This window comes from Protopterus annectens, chromosome 8.part0 (genome assembly GCF_019279795.1).
Source record: "Protopterus annectens isolate FY-2018-M chromosome 8.part0, PAN1.0, whole genome shotgun sequence".
Taxonomy (NCBI): domain Eukaryota; kingdom Metazoa; phylum Chordata; order Ceratodontiformes; family Protopteridae; genus Protopterus; species Protopterus annectens.
Window position 1 is genome coordinate 474056081 of NC_056741.1, and position 24632 is coordinate 474080712.

At 41.6% G+C, this 24632-nt stretch overlaps 1 protein-coding gene across 1 annotated transcript in view; it reads left to right on the forward strand.

Annotated features, from left to right (window-relative positions):
• Nucleotides 1-24632, forward strand: part of LOC122808888 (transketolase-like protein 2) — a 327865-nt gene that overhangs the window by 16834 nt on the left and 286399 nt on the right. The window contains exons 5-6 of the mRNA XM_044080001.1: nt 13603-13794; nt 19149-19276. Of these exons, the coding sequence (XP_043935936.1) occupies nt 13603-13794; nt 19149-19276 (320 nt within the window). The remainder of the gene's footprint in view (nt 1-13602; nt 13795-19148; nt 19277-24632) is intronic.

Sequence of the window (24632 nt, forward strand, 5' to 3'; positions counted from 1 at the left end):
TAAATGGAATGTCTGGAGAATAGCTTAATTGTAGTTGATCAGCTGGGTTTTTATTTACTGAATGCATTAGAAGCTGGCATATTTTGCTAGTAATGGCCGTTTACCTAAACTTTATTCATTTTTCAGAGTTTTCTTTGGTGCTGCTTATGTAGGCAGTGTTTGAATGCGATGTGTGCTTTAAGAAGGTGTGTGTCTGGGCAATATTTCAGTCTTAATTTGGGATAGGTTTGGGTAGCTTGCATTGTTGGCCACTCGAGTAACCAACATCAGATCAGTGTGTTGTTGGGGAGCGTATAAATGAGATTTAGTATGGAAATTGGGTTTGTGCTAGTGTAGTTAAGTTTGGTAAGTGAAAATATCCACTGTGTACCAGATACTACTTGTGCCACCCATGTTGGGTGTGTGAAAATGGTTAGTACCTCTTAACGGATGTGGAAATTACCAAGACAGTGTTATAGCAGTTGAAGCTTTTTGAAGGACCAAGTGTTAACTGTTCTCTCAGATTAAACTGAGAAGCTGCCTGTGAGTGTCCTTAGCATCAAACTAGGTAGTGCTACTCTTCTGGTGTGGTGTTTTAGGTCAGATCCTCCCCCATTATAAAAATAGTTGGCATTCATCTTTCACATTCCTGCAGTATTTAAGATGTTCTGTCACTACTTGGTAATAGACTGGCAGCAAAGCAGAATTTGGGTAATGGAATGTCACCTTGGCATTGGCATATCTTTTAGTATTTTGTCTTCTGGGTTTAGGGAAACTACATGAAGCTGTAGTTCTTGCATGGCATGTTGGCTTTTAGTACCAGCTGACCAATAATCTGCAGCTTAAGTGAAGTATCTTTAAAGGCTGTTGCTGAATTTTACCATAACCCAGTAACCTTTCAAGGAGATGACATACTTGTTAAATCAGTTTTACACAAGTTTTATTTTTGGATAGGAAAAGTGTGGCTTTTTTCTCTCTAATGGTTACACAAGAGGAGAGGTGTTTTTTATTTAATATTAACAGTGGTTGCGTAAATATACTCTTCTGAACCTGTACTGGAGATATCTGGCTCAAGTGCTTCTGATACTGTATGTCTAGCCTGCATTTGCTTTTCTGTATGATGTAAGACTTGTATGTGAAACCATTGTAGCTTTTTGACTGGTTAGGTGGGCTTGTCTAGTCAAAGACCTGAGCACACAACTGTAAACTGATTAAGTATTCAGTAGAGTGTGACCTTACAGAAACAGATGCCTGGTGCCACAGCTATGGGCTCAAGCTTAATGCCAAGAAATGTATAGTTATCCCCTTTGGAAAAAATGTACCCATGAATTACCACATAGGTGGCAGTACACGAAACATCAAAAGTATGATGAGAGACTTGGGACACTGGTGGACAGTGGTCTCACTTTCCATAACCACATCACCACAACAGTCAGGAAATCTTGTGTGGTGCACCTCATCCCAAAGAGCTTTTCATCCGGAAAGAAGTAGGTCATTGTCCCACTGTACTCTTCCCTCAGACCAATTATAGAGTATAATGCCTAGTTTGGTATGTACCTCACAAGATCTGCAATAGCTGGAAAGGCCTCAAATACCTCAAAAGAATCACCGGCCTAAAGCAGAATGCCATATGCTGATAGTCTTAAAAAAAAAAAAAAAAAAAAAGCTCCAGCTATATTCCGTGGCATATCGTCTACTCAGAGGCGATCTGTGCTTAACATAAAAAGGCCATGTCAAACCCCTGAGCTGTTGGACATGCTCCACTTAAATCCCAATCCCTTAGAGCCACACGCTCCAGGGATTTAAACCTTGTCATCACAGTGAATAAAACATGCTGGAGGGATAGGTTCCTGACCCAGGGACTGCCCATACATGTCAAGCAGAGTGCCTCCTTGGCCCTCTTCAAAAGGAACCTTGATTGGATGGGAGATGGAAAATTCACCCTGCTAGACAGGGGTCCAGAGAAGTAAATATTGCAGCAAGAAATATGCAGGAATTGTTATGGCTATGTTTGTGTAGGCCATAGGGCTGATACTAGGCTATGTACAATATTACTTGTACTGGGATTTAATTCAGCTGCTGGAATTGCCACAGTTGGTCTAGTTTTGGCACAGATAAGTAGCCTGTGTATGGTTGCAGTGCAATTAGTACTTAAATGTTTAGCGAGAGGAAGACTAGATGTTCTCTCAGGAGTTTCGGAATGTCTACCCATGGTTAGCCAGGTGTGAGTTTTTCAGGGTGGGGCCAGTTATTCCAAGTCTGAAGCCTTCCCATTTCATTTGCCCCAGCCCTTGTAGGGTATTTATGGTGACTTGGAGCAGTGCATCTTGGGTTGACAAGTGCAGGAGTTCAGACTGGACAATTGGCTGTTGGGGTCCTCTACATGAGAGTTGAAGGACATAATTGAAGTAATTGTTCCTGTCAGTGGGCATATTGGAAGTTGCAGATGGGAACCATTGCAAACAACTGTTTACCTTGTGCTGCTAACTGGATACCAGGTACACCCTGGCAGCCTTTCAAATAATTTTGAAGCTTCATGTGCATCCATGTCATTTGTAATGTGTGAAGTTGAGTTGCACTTTTAAAGCCACCGTTCTGGCTTTCCATTTCCACTTTGACAAGCTCAGTGTCAGCTGCATTGTCTCATGGTAGTGGCAGTTTCCTTGTCCCAGTTGGATTTGCCAGGTATTATCCACTCAGGCTTTGAATTCAGTGTCCTAGTTGGGTGGTGTTGGCTTATTCAGTCAAATCTCAAGGTAGTTTGTCTCCCAAGTAAGTCACCACTTACACTTTTAACACTGGGTATTGGCATTGTTTGTAGCCAGCTGTCCAAGAGTTGGTCCCAAGACCTCCCTATTCAACAGGTTACTGAACGTAAGGTCACTTCTGCATTCCTTGTGCTGTAGGCTCTGCAGGGCCTTCTCTAGGAAGCCATTGCCATCCACTGCAACAGCATGTTGGCGTTGTACTTCAAGCAGTATGGGAAACCGACAGGCTATGAGGTTGTAGGAATGGGCCATGGTCACTCTTGGCTGACTGCAGTACGTCCTGTTTTCCCCCTTTCCCTCACGGTGCCAGCTGAATCACTCTGATGGCCCCATTTTGGCTTGGGCAATTGGGTGTGCCTCTTGTGTGCCTCCGTTTAAGGTACTAGCCATTTTTCACTGGCTTGAAGACCAGTTCACTTCATGATGAACTTTTTAGGAGAAACTCTGCTCCTTGATCAGCTTTGACTGTTGGTTCAAACATTGGTTTGAAAAACTCATTTTTAGCATGTGTCCGCTTAGAAGGGTTTCAGTATTTAAACCCCAGTGCTGCTGTCCCAGTATATGTCGTGAAATTTACTATAGCCACCAAGATTATCTTGGTCTTTTTTCTCCCCACTCCCACAACAGAGAAGTGTTGCATGGTTTGGACATAGTGAGATTAGCTTTTTTGTTTTTGTGCATGCCTTGCTACAAATCTGTTGGTGCTGTACCCCCCCCAGGGAGTTTGTGTGGCTTTGTGAGCTGCTGCATAGTGAGAGATCCCAGTCTGTCTGGCATTTGTTTCTAATGCCACCTAAGATGGGGCCTCTGTTTTGCTGTTAATGAACTAAGCTTGCACTATAAACTTGTGTACTTGTCATTATATCTGTTTCATACCCATAATTACACTTGCAGACTCCACAGAGACTTACTTTCCTGGAAGAATGTCCCTGAAGATGCCATTAGTTTTCTCCTGAGTTCAGAAAGAAATGGCCTTTTGCATTTTAGGAATTGCACCCACCTACCTCCCCCCAGACAGTTTTTTTAACTTTGGTCTGCCAGTGCTGTTTGAAGTGACTTGGCATGGAATGTGAAGCAGTATGGTAAGGTCATAATTCCAGTTTGTTCTCTGGATAGTAAACTGGATCTCTAATTCAGTGGATAAACATGGTTTGTAAACTGCTTTAAGGAAGTAACAATGTTACCCACCAAATTTTACAGCATTTTAACAATTGGAAATAGAAGAGTATACTAGAGGCACTGCCAAGATGCTGTAGCTGGAGGCTGGTGGTTGTTGTGGACCATGGCAGTTAACCGTTCATAGGATCTTGAGATTACCAAGCTGTTTACCCAGAGGTCATTTTAATCCTAGCCGTTGCATCCCAATGTAGTACCATAGAAATGCTAGTCAGTACCAAGATTGCATTTAGTGATGACTGATCATGTCCAGGAGAGTTGTTGGCACTGTCCCTGGTTAGAATTTGCAATGCACTATCCACTCATTCAGGTTCTCTTGAACAGTGTCGGAGATGCTCTTTCACATGAATTGGTAGCCTCCACAGCAGTTGCTGGGGGAGAAATGTCTTTTCCAGCATGTCCTATTAAAGTTGCAGGCCATATTTGAGTCCCTGGAATGGGTGGCCCTAGTCCTGTTTGATTTATGGATAATAGGGTACTTGGTGGTGGTGGTGGTGATGCTATTTCATTTTAGACTGACAGCATGGGGTGTTATTTGGTCCCATAGTTTTTTTTTTTCTCTTCCCCCATGGACAAGGCTTAAGGACCCGCTCTTCAGATATGTATGGTGAGCGGAGTTTGGGAGTAGGCTTGTAAGTTAGGCTTGGTGAAAATTTCGCTTTTTTTATACCCTCCTATCCACTAGCAGGTTTGCCATCTCTCTCTGGTCAGTGTGAGATGCTATTTGCCATAAATTCTACACATACTTGGTCCTACCCTTTAGCTAATGTGTTAGCAGGCCTGCTGCGGATCTTTTAGTCTACTTTCATTTGTTCAATGTTATAGCTTTGTAGCCTTAATCTTGTTGATGTCAGTGTGTGCTTGCTTGTGCACTTTGGGGGGGGGGGGGGGCTAACAGGGAATGATTTAGTGTCTCTCCCTCTCAACCAATACACCAAACATAAGGGGGAAATCACTGCCATGGTTTTGTCCTCTTTCTGCTTTTGGAAAGTGGTGTGGTTACTGAGCTATCTTGGGTTTAAGGTTTTTGTATGGAAATGCATTAATCATTCTGGTAGGCAAACATGCAGCACTTGCTTGGTGTAAAGTTCTAGTGTCCTTTTTAATGAGGTATGCACTCATTCTAATCAGCTCACGAAAATGAAAGTACCTGATGGGTGGGTGTGTGTGTGGCGTACCTTTTCCAGCTAATTGCTTTACTTAACCAAATTGGGCAACAAATGGGCAATCAATGAAGCTTTATAGGAGCTATAGTGGTAAGCTTGTTGCGAAAGTCATATCCACATTTCTTGACTGCATTATTTTTCCTGTGCTTCAAACTGGGAAACAGCAAAAATGAGTGAACCAACTCAGACTGCAGCAATAATCCAAGTAAAATAATTTTAGCACTTTCGTCTTTCTTATACACAGACTTCAGAATGAATTGTCATCATATAAATACACAACTCTAGTCATAATTGGTTAAAACACAGTAGTCCCCACCCCTGCTACAAAGTTTTAAAGCTAGGTTGACTGACCTGCTGGCAGTAAAAAGCACAGTAACCTTCCATACAAATGTTACATGACCATTTATATTAAATGCATGGATTTAAGTTTTAAAAAGGGGGAAAGTGTTATCTTTCAAGCCAGGAGAAATTGTAGAATTTTAACATGATCTGCCATTCATCTCAAATTCCAAGTATTCCTCTATTGGACCCTCTTTGTCCCAGGTCACAGAGAACTTGGAAAAATGGTCAGGAAATTCTTGTATACGCCTATATAAAGCATTACTTACATTTTTTTGGCTATGTCTTAATGTTTGTAAATTCTGTGTTTGATGGCCCCCTTGGTTTTCCCGACCATAGAAGCAGTCACAGGCCTGGCAGAACCCAAGATACTCTACCCCTTTTAGAGTAGCAATTTTTTCTTTGGTCTAACTTTTCCAAAGTTCCTAATAGTGACACTGTGCCCATGTCTGCATTGGGGGCATCTACCTCATTTGTGACTACTTCCAGTCTCGTTCAAGGAGTTTGTCTTTTCCAGTAATCCCCTTAAAATATGCCTCTTAGTTGTCGGTGTCGTACCCAAGGTAGTCACCACCCCTGGGTACAGACTAAAAATATCCCAGTGCCTATAAGTGATGTCTCTAATGTCATAGAAATCTGTATTGTATGGTAGTACCATCACTCTTCCAAACCCAGGTTCAGTAATGTCCCTTCCAGTATGTTGAGGTCCGTACTCAAAAGCTGTGGTACACACCCTCCCTTCTTGAACTTTACTTCATCCATGGTGTTCTTAAAAAGTACTTCAGGGTAACCTCTCTGAACCAGCATACCCTGCAGCACCGTACATTCGCTTAAGTCACCCCAGCCGGATATCATCCTAGCCAATCTTAACGTATTGACCCTTTACCAGAGCTTTCTTCTGGTGGATGGGGTGCCATCTGCTAAAATGCAGCAAAGAAATGGATTTTTTTTTTTCCTTTTATTAAAAAAAAAAAAAAAAAAAGTAATGTCTTTCGGCTTTTCCCTGTCGGGGATTGCCACAGCAGAACTCGGGCCCACTCATGATTGGTGGATTTATGGTGCCTAGTTGCCAGCCCAACCTTCAAATAAGGTACACCCATTCATGCACGCACCTAGTCTTTAAACCTCATTCGACCACGGGGAGGACATGCAGACTCCCCCACACAAGAAGACCCTCCAGCCGAGAAGGGAGAATCTCTTGCTGTGAGGTGACGGCGCTAACTGCTGCACCACGCCAGCCTGCGTCCCATAGTAAATTTCAAAAAGGTGGTTGTGTGTATTCAAAATAACTCTTCCAATGTTTCCATCCCATCCTTCCAGGATAATAAAATGTCATCCAAATGGCATCTGTACAGTGGCCAGGATTATCTGTAGATGTAACAAGTGATATAAAGCTTTTCCCATTGGGACAACACTGTTCAAACACTGGGGCACAGCATGACCCCATTGCCAGCCCTCGTGTTTGCCTAAAAAGTTGCCCCTCAAAGACCAAAAAAATGTTTTTGTGAATTACTGGATCCCAAAAATAGTAGGGATCCATGGATGTGCAGTGTACAAAAAGGTATTTTCTTTTTGTGATTTGCTCAGGTCTTCCAACCCCAGATCAATTTTCCGGTAGGCTAAGTTCGATTCATTACGAGAAACCTCTACATATGTATCGCTGTATAATTTCCAACATTGTGTTGTAATCATTCACATCTATAATTACCAGGCCCCCACTCTCTGGTTTCATTACCCTAATCTGTTTAATTTGCTGTAATAGCTCGTTCTCATCCACTGTTAAGTTCTGTACTTTAAATTCACTGGAATACTTTAATTTCCTGATGTCTAGCTCACACAGCTTATCAAAAAGGTGCACTATAGCATGTGCAGGGGGTATAAAGGTACTTGGGTCTTTCTGTATTCTGTTCCCTGATTGTAAAAGGTATCCTTGTCCTTGGACAATTTCCTACAATCAACTTTGAGCTGTAGAAGAGTTTCAACATTTTCCTTTTTTGTTGGAACAATTGAGCCCTTTTTCAGTTAGGTTGGCCCATTCCGTTCCCATATTTAGTCTGACTGAAATTATAAATCTTAGTCATTCTTCCTGTTTGAAATGATATTGCAAAGCTCCCCATCCACACTGTGTTCATTGGGGGTCAGTTCCTCCTGGAGTTCTGATGCCTTCTCCCCCTCCCCGTCTTAGAGTTCTGATACTGATTACTTCTGCCTCGACCCATCCTGGCCTTGCCCCCTCTTGATTCATTATTTTCTAGATTCTTGGTGGAGGGTTCTCTAAAGGGTTTTCTTCGTAATTACTATCAAAATTTGTTTCCACATTTACCATGTCTTCACTCCCTACTTCACGTGCAAGCTTTTTGTCCTTCCACAGTGTTTTTTTTTTTTTTTTTTACCACATCCTTAACATTGTACTCTTTCAATTTATGCACAAACAGCAAATCCATTTTTATGCTATCTAGTTTACAAGTATTTAAAATGGACCTCTTCTTGACATTATCCGTCTCTCTCATCCTTGCTTAAGAAGTAAAGCAAGTAATTCCCAATGTAGTAAGGAGTCCTTGATCAAGCCGGTAGGGTACTTCCACATCCTACCCCTTGGGAACATGTTCCCGCCTAACTAGTGTCTTGTATTGAAGCGTGAGTTGCCTCAGATGTTTAAAACAGCAACTTTTCAGGTTCACTCTGTTCACAGACATTGCTAGAACCACTTCTTTGCGCAAGGGTAGACATCCGAACCTTGAGAGAGGCTACTTGGACCAGCCTCACTAGTCCTGTTACTGCTGATAGTTGTCAACCTTACTGTTGAAGCAACAGCAGTTGAAAGTAAAGAAATGGATTGTAGTAACTGCTGCATGTCAGGTAGTCGTTCTTCCATTCTTCAGAAATCTTTTTTTGTATGGAAATACATTAGTGATTCTGGTAGGCAAACTTGCAGCGCTATCGCTTCCTTAGTGTAAAGTTCTGTTCTTTTTAGAGTTATGCAAGTTAATTTTCTCTTACTTCTATGTGAGCTGATTATTAGAATGAAGGAAAGCACCTGATTGTCTTACCTTTTCCAGCTAATTGCCTTACCTTTTCCAGCTAATTGCCTTAATTTGTTGCTCAATTCAGTCATCAATGAAGCTTTATAAGAGCTATAGCAGTAATGTAAAGTTTGTCATGAAAGTCTTGTCCACATTTCTTGACTGCATTATATTTCCTTAAGTTATGGATTAATGAATTGTACTAAAATTGTAATTTTACTTAAAGTATTTTTAAATGTCTAACTGGTTGGGAGGTAGTCATTGTGTTCAGACATTAAGAGCTGCAGCTTTGTTTTTTGGTTGCTGGCTTGTAGTACCAGCTGTCCAGTAAACTGCAGCTAAAAGAAATTATCTTTAAGGCTGTTGCTGGGTTTTCATAATGACTCTGTAACCTTTCAAGGAGATGACATGCATAGATTAGGCTGCTGCTTTGTGTGCTGTTAGAATAAGTTCATTGGTGTAAAATTTGTGTACCCTAAATGGTCTGGCGAATACTTAACTGATTTATATGTGGTCGCATGGGATTTCTCTGGATGCTGAGGTTTCCTCTGATTCCAGAGGCTTTGCAGTAGGTGGATTGTGAACATTGGATGTAGCTGATGTAAGATCTTAACCCAGAGTGCGAAAATGGGGTGATGGGACATTGTGTAGACACATACCAGATGGCTTTGAATTGCTTGGCTCTTTGTCACTGGAAGTCTAGTTCTGGCTTCTGTTGCCACGTGCCACAGAAGCTTGTCTTCATTATGAAATGCTTTCTATATGTCTGTATAGATAATTTAACTTGTCTCCAAGTCTGCACTTTTCATAGTAAATGTAGTGAGTAATATTGGCTGGTTTGCTTTATATTTGATGGCAAAGCTGCTGAAATTGCTATGATTGGCTTGTCTGAACAAGTCATGCGCTTGTTTTGTGCATTACTGTCCAACTATGGAGTGTCAACTTGGAATCTTGACTACACTTTTTTTTTTTATTACGTTTGGGGTAGGGGCACTTGCTAATTTCACAGTAAAAATTCCAAACTGCAATAGGTAAGCATTTATTTTTCTCCCTTGTCTTGCTAACTGATTCGTATGTGGTGCACTAGCAATTTACACCCTTGTCACAAACTCTCCACACCTACTAAACTGTTTTGTCTTCACTTTTTATAGTTGTGGGGCCCATATTCGCACCCCTCAGTTTGGTTGCCTTGATGGCCCTAGGTGGTGGTTATGACAACCAAAGATGCATACATCATGGCTAAGTCATGCACGTGTAGTTCTTGGGAGCTGCACCCTGTGGCCTTACTGGCTAGGCTTAGTTGTGGAAGATGTGAGCTAGCAGGTGAGCTCTGTGCTCCATCAATCTGTCAAGCCTTAACTACTCCTGCTTGAGTGAGAAGGGCCTATCAATAGGACCAAGGCAGCCCATTGTTCATGAAGGTAGGGAAGGACCACCAAGTTGCTGCCTCTAGAATACTAGTCAATTCCTTGCCTTTACCTTAATCCACCTTGCTATGGTGTGTGTCTAGTGGTGAAGACTGGAAACTGCTTTCATGCTGAAAATAAAAGGATAAGTGGTGAAAAGTGCCATTTTCTGAGGAAGTACCATTAAGGTTGCTCCACAATGGAGAACTTGGCAGCTCAGAGAAAAAATCGCATTGTAGAATGTCGAGCAATAAGCAAAGCAGTCTTCCAAAAAGGAAGAGGCAGACAGGTGGTCATTAAATGCCTCGCAACAAGGGCATACACAAATAGTGCAGTTAAAATCTCCGGACCAGAGGGGTATTTACCACAGTGGCCATTAGGCACTACCTAGAACTTCATCTGTTTGTACACAATTTTCTGGAAACATGTTTTTTTTTTTTTCCTTTTTTGCCTTAACAGCTGCTGTGCATCTTATTGACTCAATTACCTAAACAGTCTAAATCATTCAGGTTGTCTAAAGTTCCAAATGGGAGTGATCTGCTCTGCTCATACAGTCTCGGGGAGACTGGTGCAATGTGAGGAAGTCTGTTTGCCTTTGGCCAAGGCCATTAAAAGGAGAGCATAGAAATTTCTTGGGTCTGAGTGGTGACCAGGTCGAAGTACCTTGTAAATGTGGAAAGGGCAGAATCTTCCAAGAGGTCAAGACATCTGTCCTTCAGGCATGGTTGCAAGGCTTGTATGGAACAGAATTTCTCCAGCTGTCTGCCTTTTGAAAAGGAGGTGATGGCATTAAGGCGTTCCATCTAGACTAGATCCTGGAACAGTGCTGCCTTAATCTTCACTAGTGGGTCTGTCCAATCTGGCACTGTCCTGTTCTCCTCTGACAAGATGCATGCTTGAAGAGTATTACTGAGAAACCTGCACCCAGGCAACCATTGCTAATTGGCACAGGGGGTAAGACCTCATACCCCCTAATGTGTTGGGGTGCCATCTCACTTAGTCTGTAATGACCAGAAGAGGGCCTGTAGTCCAGAGGTGGTGAGGAACTTTCAAGGTGTGAACCACTGCCAGCATCTCCTACATATCTGTGCTTCCATGCATCCTTTGGCCCCAAGTAGGTAGCACTTGCATCCCCATTGACGTGTTCCCTAGGCAAAGTTGGACTAATATATCTGGACAGGCTGTACTGGCATCTGAGAGTAGAAAAGGAATCCCTGTACTAATACAGTTCTCTGACTGTACTACTTTGAAGGGCAGCACTAGTAACCGGGAGCCCAAAAAATGAAGGTACTGCATCCAATTTGAAATATACCACCAAAATTCTTTGCATGAAGACTGGCCAGTAGTAAGGGAATCATGGGTGTAGTTGGTCCAAAATTTAGGAATTAAGTCTGTCATTTCTCTGGGGAAATTTCCAGAATTTAGTCTTTCTGGGATGTTTTAGACTAGTGTGTGTCCCTACACGACTTTAGGATATTTAAGCTTGAACCCTAGATGGGGAAGAGTCATGAGAACCCCTAGTGATTTCCACACATGGTTTCGGCTCTGCCCAGATCAGCAAATCCAAATATGGAAAAAGCAAGTGCCCAGTCTCAGTGGGCCACTACTGGAGCAAGGCATTTGATGTCCACTTGCATTGCAGTGGATCACGCAACTGATATTGTTGCATCAGGTTTAAATGTGGATATCCTCATTGCTTCAGGAGGTGTGCAAGACAGGTCAAAACCAAGGTTGTCATAAAATGGTGGAAGAACACTCTAGGTGGAGGGACTTGTAATTTGACCTTGCCAAACTTATTCAACATAAAGTCCCATGTCTGTCTCACAATTGGAGAACCAAGAAAATACTAGAGAATACGTTTTGCATCCTTCCTTTCTGAAGGAACTGGAACCAATACCAGAATCCAGTATTTGCTGGAGAAATAGTATGGTCTTGTAGATGAGGTAGAACCCCCTCCCCCAAACTCTTTACAAATCATCTGGAATCCTTGTCAGAATCCTCTGACAGGCAGGCTGCCTTATGGAGAGCCAACTTGAGACAAGGCACCCCAGTGGCTTGGTTTTAAAAAATTAAAAATTGGTGCTCCGGCTCAGCATAGACTTTAAGTTGATTCTTCTTTCTAGGAAAGAAACCCTTGTTAGGCATGGCCAACTTGCCACTTTTATTGCCTTGGATTTTGGCTGGGAGTTCTGCTGGTTAGGCCACAAGAAATCATCCTTGTTTAAAAGGATACTTGGGTAATGTGAAACCTAGATACTCTAAGCGTTCATTTACCTCTCGTCACCCCAAGTATTTAATGGTATCTGCTGCCTCCAAGGCACTTTATGGAGAACATTTTGACACCTGAGAAACCTTGGAAACTGCTTTTAAACCTAGAACTTTGCTCTCCATGAACCTGTCCTTGCTTCTCTGCGTAAACCTGCTCAGAAAACTTTGGCAGTTGAACCCTTACTGTGTCAAATTCCTTCCAGAATCTAGCCCCTAGCCTGATTAATCTTGAACTGGGTGAAAAGATTAATTCCGTCTTGACCAACGTCACTCTGGACTCCAAAGCATGGTTCACAGGGGGGAAAAAGGTCTTTGAGACCAGGTGAGGCTAAGCATATCTAAAATTCGTAAGCTCCTCTTTGAGAGACTGCCTAAGAACTACAAACTTTGTAGAAGTCCCCGATGCTGTCAGGGAGTGAAAGGGAAATCTGTTTTTGGGTTCCTGCATCTGTCATCAAATTAAGCAAACCGATTTGACAAATGAGTCCTCCAAACAGGATCCTCAAAGATCTTTAGCAGATCAACCAGGGGTTGAAGCACTGGTGTTCATCTCATCTGGGCATGTATCTCGTAACATTGTTTGAGCCTCCGTCTTGGGTGGGAAAACAGGCGGCAAGATCATGCACATCTGACCCCCCCCTCCCACCACCTGAAGGGTTTGGTTCTCCTGTACATTAAATGGGCAGTAGTATAGCCATGGAGGATGTCTGACAAGTTGTGCATGGTTTATTACAACTGAGATCTTTCACAATAAAGGGCTGTTCTGGCCCTGACACAGTAGGAGTTTTTTAGCTTTGAACCTTGCCAGATTGATAGGACAATCAAAGTGCATTTCTACCATATGTAAATGGGGTAGAACATTTAGACTGAGCTTTCTGGCAGAGCTTAATAGTTTACACCACACTATCCTTTTATATAGGAGAATAAATTGACTTTTCCTTTTTGTAGCTGGAAAGGAGTGCTGCATTTTAACATTGCTAATCCTGTTGTAACTTTTTGATACGCTGGCTAATCTTGTAGTGACTTCTATTGCTTTGTAGGCTGGCTAGATGAACATTGAGAAGTGGCATAAACCGGGTACTCTGATTTTAAATGGAGCATATCTGAGGATGAATTTATGAATACCTGTACAGTCAAATTGTTAGCTCTTTACTTGGAAAGATGTACGTACTGAAGGGAGCACTGTTGGCTGAACCAAGGGGGGTGGGCTTGGAGGAAAGGTCGTCTTTGCAGCTTTGCAAGGCAGAATGGCTTCCTAAGGTATGCAGGATAATTGATGGATGTGTACTGGAAAATGTACGTCTCCATTGTTTTGGCTGTAGAGAACACTTTTTTTTTTACTTGTGTAATTTTTCTGACCTTTGTGTATTTTCTAGCAAAGCTTCCCTAGTCAAACCATGAAGATCGGATTCTATTTTATTCTGCTTATATTGTTTGAAATGCTTCAAAAGGTTTTTTTTTATTTTTTAATGTTTAGTTATAGAGTGTTTTGTTTGATGGGCGATGGCGAGTCCTCTGAAGGTGCTGTCTGGGAAGCTATGGCGTTTGCATCTCACTACAAACTGGATAACCTTGTGGCAATCATTGATGTTAACCGCCTTGGTCAGAGTGAGGCCGCTCCTCTTCAGCATAACATGGAGGTCTATCGTGAGCGTTGTGAAGCCTTTGGGTAAGTTTGCGTAATTGACTTAAGGAGGCTGTCGTACCAATATGATTGAATCGTACACTGCACTTGGTACCAGTGGTGGTTATTGCTGTGTTTTCTTTCATTTCACTTCAAGGAAAACACCATCCTAGAACTAAAAAAAATTTCTCACTCAAGTGCTTTTATTTGTACTTTAGCCCGTTTTCCACAGCATGGCTACCAGTGGGGCTTGATGCATTAAAGTGAGCTTGTACTCCCTCAACCCTTTCTCTTTCCCATAATACTTTGTATGACTCATGCCAGACATAAGGAAATAACTCTGAAATTCCCATGTCATTGACCTTTAATGGGATTTGGGAAGGTCACTGTCCTTTACCTTCTTTAAAAGGACTGCTTTTCTGTTTCTAATCGTGATTTGTGTGTGTGTGTGTGGGGCGCTGTGTGTGTGTGGGGCGCTGTGTGTGTGTGGGGCGCTGTGTGTGTGTGTGTGTGTGTGTGTGTGTGGCGCTGTGTGTGTGTGGCGCTGTGTGTGTGTGGCGCTGTGTGTGTGTGTGTGTGTGTGTGGGTGTGTGTGTGTGTGTGTGGCGCTGTGTGTGTGTGTGTGTGTGTGTGTGTGTGGCGCTGTGTGTGTGTGTGTGTGTGTGTGTGTGTGTGTGTGTGTGTGTGGCGCTGTGTGTGTGTGTGTGGCGCTGTGTGTGTGTGTGTGGCGCTGTGTGTGTGTGTGTGGCGCTGTGTGTGTGTGTGTGTGTGTGTGTGTGTGTGTGGCTGTGTGTGTGTGTGTGTGTGTGTGTGTGTGTGTGTGTGTGTGTGTGTGTGTGTGTGTGTGTGTGTGTGTGTGTGTGACTGTGTGTGTGTGTGTGTGTGTGTGTGTGTGTGTGTGTGTGTGTGTGTGTGTGTGTGTGTGTGTGTGTGTGTGTGTGTGTGTGTGTGTGTGTGTGTGTGTGTGTGTGTGTGTGTGCGTGTGTGTGGGTGTGTGTGTGTGTGTGTGTGTGTGTGTGTGTGTGTGTGTGTGTGTGGCGCTGTGTGTGTGTGTGTGTGTGTGTGGCGCTGTGTGTGTGTGTGTGTGTGTGGCGCTGTGTGTGTGTGTAATTTTTTTTTGCTCAAGCGGAATGAAGTCCCTCCCCCACACACTACTGCAGGGGTGCTAAAACTGTCACTGCACTGAGATGCCCTTGTAGAATCAATTCCTCAGACTGCAAAAGAAAACCCGAAGAAACGGGGGGGGGGGGTTCCTCTTGAACTACACACAGTTTGTTACTTTTCTGGCTGCACCTGGATAACTAGTGTAAAACAAGGTCTGAGCAAAACACAAATGAGGGTTAGACTGAAAAGCAGTCCTTTTTACAGACTGACCCTCCCAAATTCCATTATGTCAATGGCATGAAAATTCAAAGTATTATGTGAAGAGGGGTGAGGCAGAAGATCATGTTTATGCATAAAGTCCCATTGGTAGCCATGTTGTGGAAATGGGCTAAAATTACAAATAAAGCACTTTGAGTGTTTTTTTGAGGTGTTAAAATAGGTTTGGAAACCATTTTGTTCTAGGGTGGAGTTTTCCTTTAAAGGAAGCATTGTGCAAATGTTTTACTTGCATTACATTATTGGTCAGACTGGCTTTTTGTGGATGGCTCCAGTGCCACATTAGGCAGAGCAATAAATCTTGCTTTATGGACTTGTCTAGGGCAAACTGTAAATGTAGTGAGCAGTAGGAGGTAGGAGTCTGAGAAATTTTAGGAGGTAGGAGTCAGAAATTTTGCAGATGTGAAATTCCTCATATTCAAGCTGTGTGCACAATGGATGTAGACTAACTTTGGGTACTGCAATACAAGGAAGACTCTTAATTGGCTTTTTGAAAAGGCTGCAAGAATTTGACACTGACTGTTCATGCTATGCAGATGTAATTGCATCTGCTGCCGCTTAAAGTAAAATACCTGCAAGCTTTATCACCTCTGAGTATTTCCTGCTGTAAAATTGCCAAACAGTAGTTGCAGACTTTTCCATCCTCCCTTTGAAGGAGACTTGGCATTTGCACTGAATCTGTAGTCAGTATATCCAAAGGTTAGTGCCTTTTTAGTACAGGAACAGAAGCACACAGCTTAAAGTAGTTTTCTGGAGCTGGAGTGTGGTAGCTGTCAACGGTGTACTATAATGTATTGAAACCCAAAGAATTTCTTTTATTCCTCCCAATTCCTACCTTCTCCTCCAGCATTTGGAGTTGATTGCTTAGTAAGTAGAAGGGTGTCTCATCTCTCTTGTAGGATTGTGTAGTACATTACTAATCTCTGACCGCAGCAGATAGGAGAGTACTTCCCTTTTGAAGCGTAATGGCTAACTTCAAGAATTCCTCTTCCCCAGTAGTTTGAGCTACTTTAGAAAACACAGCTTCCATTCTTGACCAGTGTCGTTCACTTGTGCTGTACTAACAAGGTCAGAAAAGGCAGAAATATGCTTGTCTGCAACTAGTGGTTTTTGGCTTTAATGGCTTGAATGTACTCCTAAAGAAGTAGCCAGCGAAGTCATGGGCATTTGGAAGCCATGTAGATGAAACACTGGCATGTCCCAAGGAGCCTCCATTTTATAGGTTGTTTAAGGTGGTACACAGTGAAGACTCTAGCTTGGCTGGGTGAGTTTTTACTGAAATGTTGGGTTTGTTTTGTTAAAACCCTTTGGCTTATCCATTTAAGAGCAGTTTCATGAAAAGGGTGTACTTCTAGCATTTTCAGTGATGGCTGCTGACTGGGAAGCAACGAAAATGACATCTGGTTGTCAAACTCAAGTTTAGCCTGTTTTGACCACAGCTTTGGTAAGGAGTGCCCCACTGCCTTTCCATGATGGACTGATTTTATACGTAGTTGTTGGGTTGCATCTTTGGCCAACATAGTCAGGTGTGTGTGTGTGGGGGTTATTCTTTCTTTTCCCTGAGTGCAACGCGTTCCATATGTGCCATGTCAATGCACTCTTCTGTGTGGGATGTTTTATATTCATCTAGTACTGCAGTTTACATTTCTTTGAGCTCCAATACTATTTGCACACTTCTGTGTTTGGCTTTGTTTTTTTTTTTTTTTTTTTTTGGTGTGGAAAAACATCGGATTCCTATAAATATAGGCTATCTCTCTCTGCAGCACATCTGGCTGCTTCACTCACTTCCACAGCAGTAATGATTATCAGTATTGTCTTCATTTCTGTAACCTCATTGTCCTTTTTAACTGACATAGGTCCTGCTTGGGGCTTTACTTTTTTACAGCCTGGAATGAGCTTTGGCTAAACACTATTGTATGGCTAGTGAATGTCCTTTATTCCGTTTAGTCTACTCTATTGTATGCCAGCCCCTTTCAGAGCAAGTAGTCAAAGCTTTGGTTTCTGACCAAAGGTGAGCTGATTTGGACTGACATTCTGCTTAGTATTTTCCATTCCATATTTACATTCGTAATTTAAATTTATTTGGGAGTGTCTCTGTAGAACTCATTGCTTTAGGTATATGCCATTGTGGTTCTAACTGCTCTGTCATTTATTACATATTGTCCAGTATTTTTTTTTTTTTTTTTTCAGTTAAACATTGTGTGTGTGTTTAAAATTCTATGCAACCGTACATAAGTTTAATTCCTGTTCTCTATATAAAGATCTTTATCAAACCATCACGTATGACACAAGCAGTCATGGAGGCTAGCTTTGTATACTGCCTGACTCTGTTGCATAGCTTTGAGACAAAGGCCAACTCTGGCCTATATTGCCTGGGTAGGCAGCTGAAGGAGAATCTGGCAGTAAATGGTAAAAAAAAAAAAAAAACTTTCAATGTAAAGTGCCAATTATAAACCCTGCCAATTTCCTTTTATCCAAGAGGAACAACATTCAAGTTAAAATTAGTAAGACCACTTCGTTTTGCAACTTAAATTCCATTAGCTTCACTTAATCACCAGTGACGACGTACATACGTACAGTAGTGTTTAACAATAATAAGCAAAAAGTTAAGTACATGCTTGTGGTGAAGTAAAAGGCAAAGTTTTAATAGTGAAAATTACACTTTCAGGAAAAATGGTTCAAAGGATGTTGTGCACCCTTTTGGCTATAACTTGGCAGCTCTCATTTTTAGCAGTGACTTAATGGAGGTGTACTCATTTAAGCCAGGAAATTTATTGGCTTCTAAAATTACCTACCACCGCAGTTCTTTATACTGGATTTGTTCCCAAGCACCACCCCTCTCATTCCTCTTTACATCCTCTAGGATGGAAAGTTTTGCCTGAATACATGTTTTGGTGTGCTTGGAGCATTTTTGTAGAAAGTGACCAAAATGCTGTCATTGCTACTTGGGAAAGGAAAACTAACATAGTGTGGAAAGTATTCAGTGTTCATTTATTTCCCACAAGGAATCCATTTTTGTTAAGAGTAGAGAAAGTATTGTAAGGGAAGTAGTAGTATAATTTTTACTCTGCAGGGCTAGTGTATATATAGCTACCTGTGAATTTTTTTTTTGTGGTTTGTTCTACATAGGTAAACTGAAAGACAACTCGGAAGGAGAATTTTATGAACAGTTATGATATTCAGAATAAAAATGAGTAATACTGTTTTAAAGCACACCAAAACCTGTTGAGGCAAAATTTCCGTTTCCTCTAGAGGATGTACAGAGGAATGAGAGGGGTGACGCTTGGGGACTCGCAAACTTGAGTATAAGAAAAGAACTGTGGTGGCAGGTCACTTTAGAAGCCAATACATTTCCTGGCTTAAATGAGCATCTCCATTAAGCCACTGCTAAAAATGAGAGCTGCCAAGTTATAGCTAAAAGGGTGCGCTTTTTAACGTCTCTTGAACTGCCTGAAAGTGTAATTTTCACCATTCCATCAGATGGAGCCCTCAGTTTTATTACATCACCACAAACCTACATTTGTTTTTATTTCACCATTTTACTTTGCTTATATTTTTATAACATTAAGGTTCAGTTTTTGGTTAACTGAGACCAATGGTATTAAGTTGCAGTTTACTAGGTTTGTGAACAAATCTCATGTCTGGTCAAAGATCATTGTGCAAAAGGAAGTTGTCTTGCTAATTTTAACTTAAATGTTGTTCCTGTTGGATTGGCAGGGTTTATAATGAGCACTTTACATTGTGAAAGGTTTTACATCTGTGGAAGTTTATTGAAACGCAGTGCGATTATGTATCTGTTCTTTGCTGTTACAGGTTTTGCCTAGTGGAATAAAGCTGGATTTTTTTTTTAACCCTTTACTGCTGGATTCCCTTTCAGCTGCCTTTCATTTTGTTACTTTTAGCAACTGTTTGTTTTGAATTTAGTAGTGAAAAGTGTTATGCACGTTGGGGGATTGTACTGCAGGTGTCCATCCTGCTGCACTCTATCTTTTATTTATTTTTTTTTTCCCCCTTTGCAGCTGGCACACTTGTGTAGTTGATGGCCATAGCATTGAAAAGCTGCATGAGGCATTTTGGAAGGCATCTCAATGCAAGGACAAGCCCAGCATGATAGTTGCAAAAACTTTCAAGGGAAGAGGTATTTCAGGTGAGTGCATTTCATTTAGGTTGTCCGGGTGCTAGATTTCTGTACATGAATGTTCTGCTCTCCCATCTACTTCATCAATGCAGCATTATTTTTCCAGAATGCATTACTGGGAGTGATGGTGGCACTTGGTGTTTTTAAGGAACTGCTGTGTAAAGGGCTACATATAAACCAGGTACCTGCTTTTTTTCTAGAAACACTTGTCTAAGCTGAGTGCATATTTTATACACCACTGTCTCGATGCAGCAGTTGATTACCCATTTTTAAAAGCTGAATCGGTCCAATTTCATGCTGCTATTTAAGGCTTTTTAAGTGTGTATTCAGAAATGTGAAATGCTTGGTTTGTCAAGTTTTAATTTTTTTCCCTTCCACTTTTCAAGGCAAATTTAAACTAAAGCACAGTTGAGTAATGTAGCTTTGCTGCCATATATGGCAGCTGCTTACATAGATGGGACATCGTTCCTTTCAACCTCTCCAACCTAATAGACCTGTTTAACAGTAAAATTCCATTGTGCATCAAACTTGGTTGCCAGTACCATAACTTCATTAACAATCCCCAGACCATATTTTTAGACTACCTTCTTGGGTATAAACTAAATTGTTGCACATGCTTTATTTTTGTACTTGCTGCACTTGTGGACTCGTAAGTTATACTTCCACTTTTTTTTCTTTCTGAATAGACCTTGTTTAAGATGCCAAACAGCATTATTTGTTGCATCCTTGCTTTCATATTTATTAACATTGGCTATAATGAAGTCAATTGTTGGACTAAATCCAGTCTGAGGCTTTGAGCCAAAATGCTGTACTTTGTGCTTGGCATTTTATAAGCGCATGATTTTGAAATTTAGGTGGTTGGATTACCTAGATGTGTAGTCTTTGCCTTTTGGATTTTAAGCACCTGTGATCATTCTAGAAAAGTCTTTACCGTAGCTATGTTCTAAGTACTATTAGAAAAGACCGTAAAATCATGGAGCAGTCCAGTCACTGAAGGTCCTGGAGATGGCATGGCTTAACATCTTCCCCAGTATCTACAATAGGGTGAGAACCCTAGCTTTGCAGCAGTGGTTTGACCAGGTTGTCTTAATTGTTTTTTCCTCCCCCTTTTTCTTTAAGCTTTAGTTTGACAGGGTAAGCATTCTTCTAAGCTGGTCCATTTAGACAGTGCTCAGGATTTATTGCAGGTAATCTGATTTGCTGCTTTTCAGGAATGCGTTGATTCTGGTTTTCACAAAACTCCTGATCTTGAGTTGTAAGCACTCATACCAGTGTCCTACACCAGGTGTCAAAACTCCTGCAGGGATTTGGAAATTCATGATGGTATGTTGTGTGTGTGTGTGTGCTGTTCAAACTTCATTTCAGTGCTCAGTTTGACAGTTCTTGGAAAAAATCTGGTCTTATGTTCTTGGTCAGTCACTGACCTCTTTCAACCATGCAGTGTGCAGATCCATTACTGCTAAGATTTTTTTTCTTAATCTTTCATTAAACACCACCCCTACACCAGTTCCCAGATATGCAAAACCTAGACATGATGGATATTTTTTAATTCCACAGGAGAGAAAATACCCACTAGCTGGAAGGTGCCAGTACAGATGCCTTTTTCAGACTTCCCTGTCATCACTCCTGTCTGCTTACAGGATTCCTAAGCATCAATACCTTATAACCTTTCACAAACTGCAGTTTTAAGGCTCTGACCCAAATCTGTTTCCAAATGTGGGTTCAGATTCTTGTTGAACCAATTTGTTTTTCTTTGAGTTTAATTTTGGAGAAAGATCTTGCATAAGTTCAGGTATCATAGGATGTTACTAGGCTAATGACCCCAGGACCTTTACAAGCCTTGCCAAGGTCAACCTGTGTTACCAAGGGGTGTTTCAAGCAGACACTAAAATCCATACCTATTGCCCCTGCCCAAGAGGGATACCGGCGGAACCCCTGGGGTGAATTTCCAGTTATCCATCCAATTAGTGGCTTTAACGTGAATAGGAAGCATGTCCCAAAGGTGGAGCAACCTCTGTCACATACCAGGTTAAGGTCCTTTGAGCTAGTGACCAATGTGTTTTTTGACCTGCAAGTATGCAGCATTATGTCCAGTGGTCAAGTAAAATGGATTGCTGACTGCATTTCGCTGTCTGATTGCTCATGGGTCCCACGCTATAGGGCTGTTCTGCTTTGGATATGTCCTATCTTGTACTTTGTCTCAAAAGCAGCCAAGATCTGTTAACTGCAGACGGACCTTGGTCAGGGATTAATTTGCTTCAACAGACTAGTCGGGGGGATTAATTTGCATTGGTTTTGTACTGATTTTTGCAGTTTCAATAAGTGAAGTTCTAGAAACTAGATCTGGATTGCAGCATTCCCTCTGCTAGTGCTCTGAAAGGGGAGATGTAGACTTAACATTTAGCACGTATACCATGACCAGTAATCTTAAATTAACCCTGAAGTCTTCAACTGAGATGTTTCAAGGGAATTTATTCCCAAAACATCAAGTGCATACGGTCTCAGTGGATCTGCAGTTTAGGATGCTATTAATTTCGCCCTCTTGTCAATGCTTAATACAAAGGGATTGTAACCTTTTCTTTGCTCTGTGGTAGTTTTGCAAGTCAGGCAGACTGAGCTGTAGAGATCTAATACTTGGTAGTAACTGTCTAACAAACAATGAAAACTGAACATAGTCTTCCCAACTTTTAGGTGATGGGGAAAAGGCTTGCCAATAGAATTTTAAAGGTCCAGAATTGATCCATGAGAATTTTAATGTAGGTGTTGGGAGGGCTATATTTGATTGGGGTTGACCTTATCTTTGAAGGTGCACGCAGCACTGTCATTGAGTATTTCTGGCCATCAAGCAGGTTAGGTTGCTGAAGCTGTTTGCCTAGAAGAGCTTAGGTAAAGCTAGTGTTCCATTTCTAGTCTCTGAAATAGACTTGTTTGCTTAAAACTAAGCTTTGTATTTAAGCTGCATCTGCTGCTTTTATTCTGACATCCAAGTACCGAAGATTTTGTTAGTCTGGGTGGTCAGTAGGCATGTAGGAAGAGAAGTTACAGAATCCAATTAATGGCATTGTAAGCCAACTCAGGATAATCTAAACTGCCCTAGCTGATCTATGCAGAGTCCATTCAGATGGTCTGAGTCCTCCCATTGCCTTGTGGGTGATGACACCCAACCTAAACATGAAATAGTGACATCTAATGTCAGAGGAAGTCTGAATGCTGAAGTATGACTCTCAGTGCTTTAGGTACTGCCCCTGGACTTGTGAAATCACCCTAGTTAAAACTGGCCTGCCTTGATTTGTGGTGGCAAGTGTTCTCTGCACACCGTGGCCAGACACTCCTTGTATTATCTAGACCCTTGCTCCACAAAAGCCTCTTCCGTCACTATGCATCAAATGGGCGGAGAGTGAAAATGAGTGGTGGATCCATAGCATAACTGAAGTCCATCTTTGTTGAAAGGGTAGTCTAGAAAGTTTGACTAAGTGCACAATTTTACATATCTTTTGTAAAGTAAACAAAAGCAGTCTTTATCTTTCCTAAAATAAGATGTTACAATATTGAGAGGTGGGTTAACCAGGTTAACTTGACCAGTTTTATAAGTAGGGATAATTTTATCGTTTATTATGGATTTATTATTGAAATAGGAGAAATGCTATTACAATAAGCAAAGCTTGGCTAGTGCAGCTAGATGTAAGATGAGCAAGCAGTGTTATCCTAGGTAGAAATTGTGAGGTTCTAGAAATGTTGCTAACCAAATATACTGGCAAGAAATTAACGAAAATATCTCTTCTATTTGTGTAGAGTTGGCAGCACAATTGATAGTAGGATTACTAAAAACATAAGGGTTTAACAAGGAATGTTTCCGTAAAACCAGTATGAGAATTTTGTCATTTTGATGCCCCACTTCATGTAATACTTGAACACGTTTAAGTTGAAACTGTCTTTGCAAGAATTTGACTTAAAGCAGGGAAAAAATACTTGGACATCAGTCCTCCATATTTTGAGAATCACCATTTTTAGCTATCTGCCTATTGGGTTGTGGGAGAGCAGACTTGAAGAAAACCATAAGTGGATATGCAGAGTCCGTGTAGAGTATGCACAGAAGGCATCTAGAGTCCGGAACCAAGCATTGAGAAGTGCACCAGTACTGTAGTGAAATTTACTGGGCTTTGTAACCTAAAAGCAACATTTTGTAAGTGTGGTAAAATAATGTTCTATGCATATTTCTGCATCCAAGTAACAGTCTAACTTAGTAGTGGATCACTAACCTGGGGTCAAACTGTGCTCTTATCTACAGAAAATGTTTAAAGGTTGTGGTGGTGTGAATGCATTGAACTTGCTGCAAAGTGCATTCCTCCAAGACAGAGCTGCACAGTGGGCAGATAGTTGGTTTAGCAAGGGAAAATTTGCCATCTGCTGTCTGTCCTTTTGCAAATTTGCCATCTGCTGTCTGTCCTTTTGCTCCTTGAGGACAACATCAACATGTGTGGTTGTACCAGAAAACCATAATGGAGCAAGCATGGGCCATATCCTCACAAGGACACATCATGCTAGCAGTCTAACTGCATTTGAGAAACTTTGGCATGGTATAGAAAAGGACTGGACAGGGAATGTGGTTCAGGTTGCTAGAAATGCGTTTTTATCTTTTAGAATGATTTTACTGTTTAGTTTCCAGATGGGGTGTAAAGATGGTCAGCAACAGGAATAAAACAAGTGCACAACCACTTTATACTCTGAGTATAAAGATCATTGCTGGTGTATCGGCAAGAATCTGTGAAAGTATCCTTTTTGGCTTGCGTTGTATTTAATTGCCAGTTTGTCTCGAGGTGGTTGTCCCTTGGAAAGACTAAGGGTTTGCTGTTTAAGGCTCCTCCATTTTGCTGGGACAAACTTTATAGTACAGTAGATTACCATTCACACCTGTCCCCCACTCGTGGCAGGTCAATCTTTAATAGTTTTCCTCCACTCCCCGGGTAATTAGAGGCCTCCTGAGCACCACAAGAATTGCAAATGTAGCTATACCATCTGGTGGTATGAACCCATGGGGCAAACGGCTGAGGCTGTAGTGATCCAACAATGGCCTTTGGCTGCTTCTGACCACTGAAGCCATTTTGTCCAAGTCAGAAGGATTAATGAGGAGACTTCCCCACTGTACCCATTTTTAGGTTAGTGAAATTGGGCATTTGGGCGTACTAGTTCCTAGGTGCAGGAGTCTGTTTTCCTGATTGAAACAAGGCTGTGATGGGAAGGGGATCTCTTGTTTTCAGAGTTGCCCACCAGCAGTGGGCACAACTGGGAGTGGTTAATAAAGGAACTTGAGTATTGATTTATTGGGACCAGGGGCAAATGTGTCATTGACTGCCCTATGAGTTTC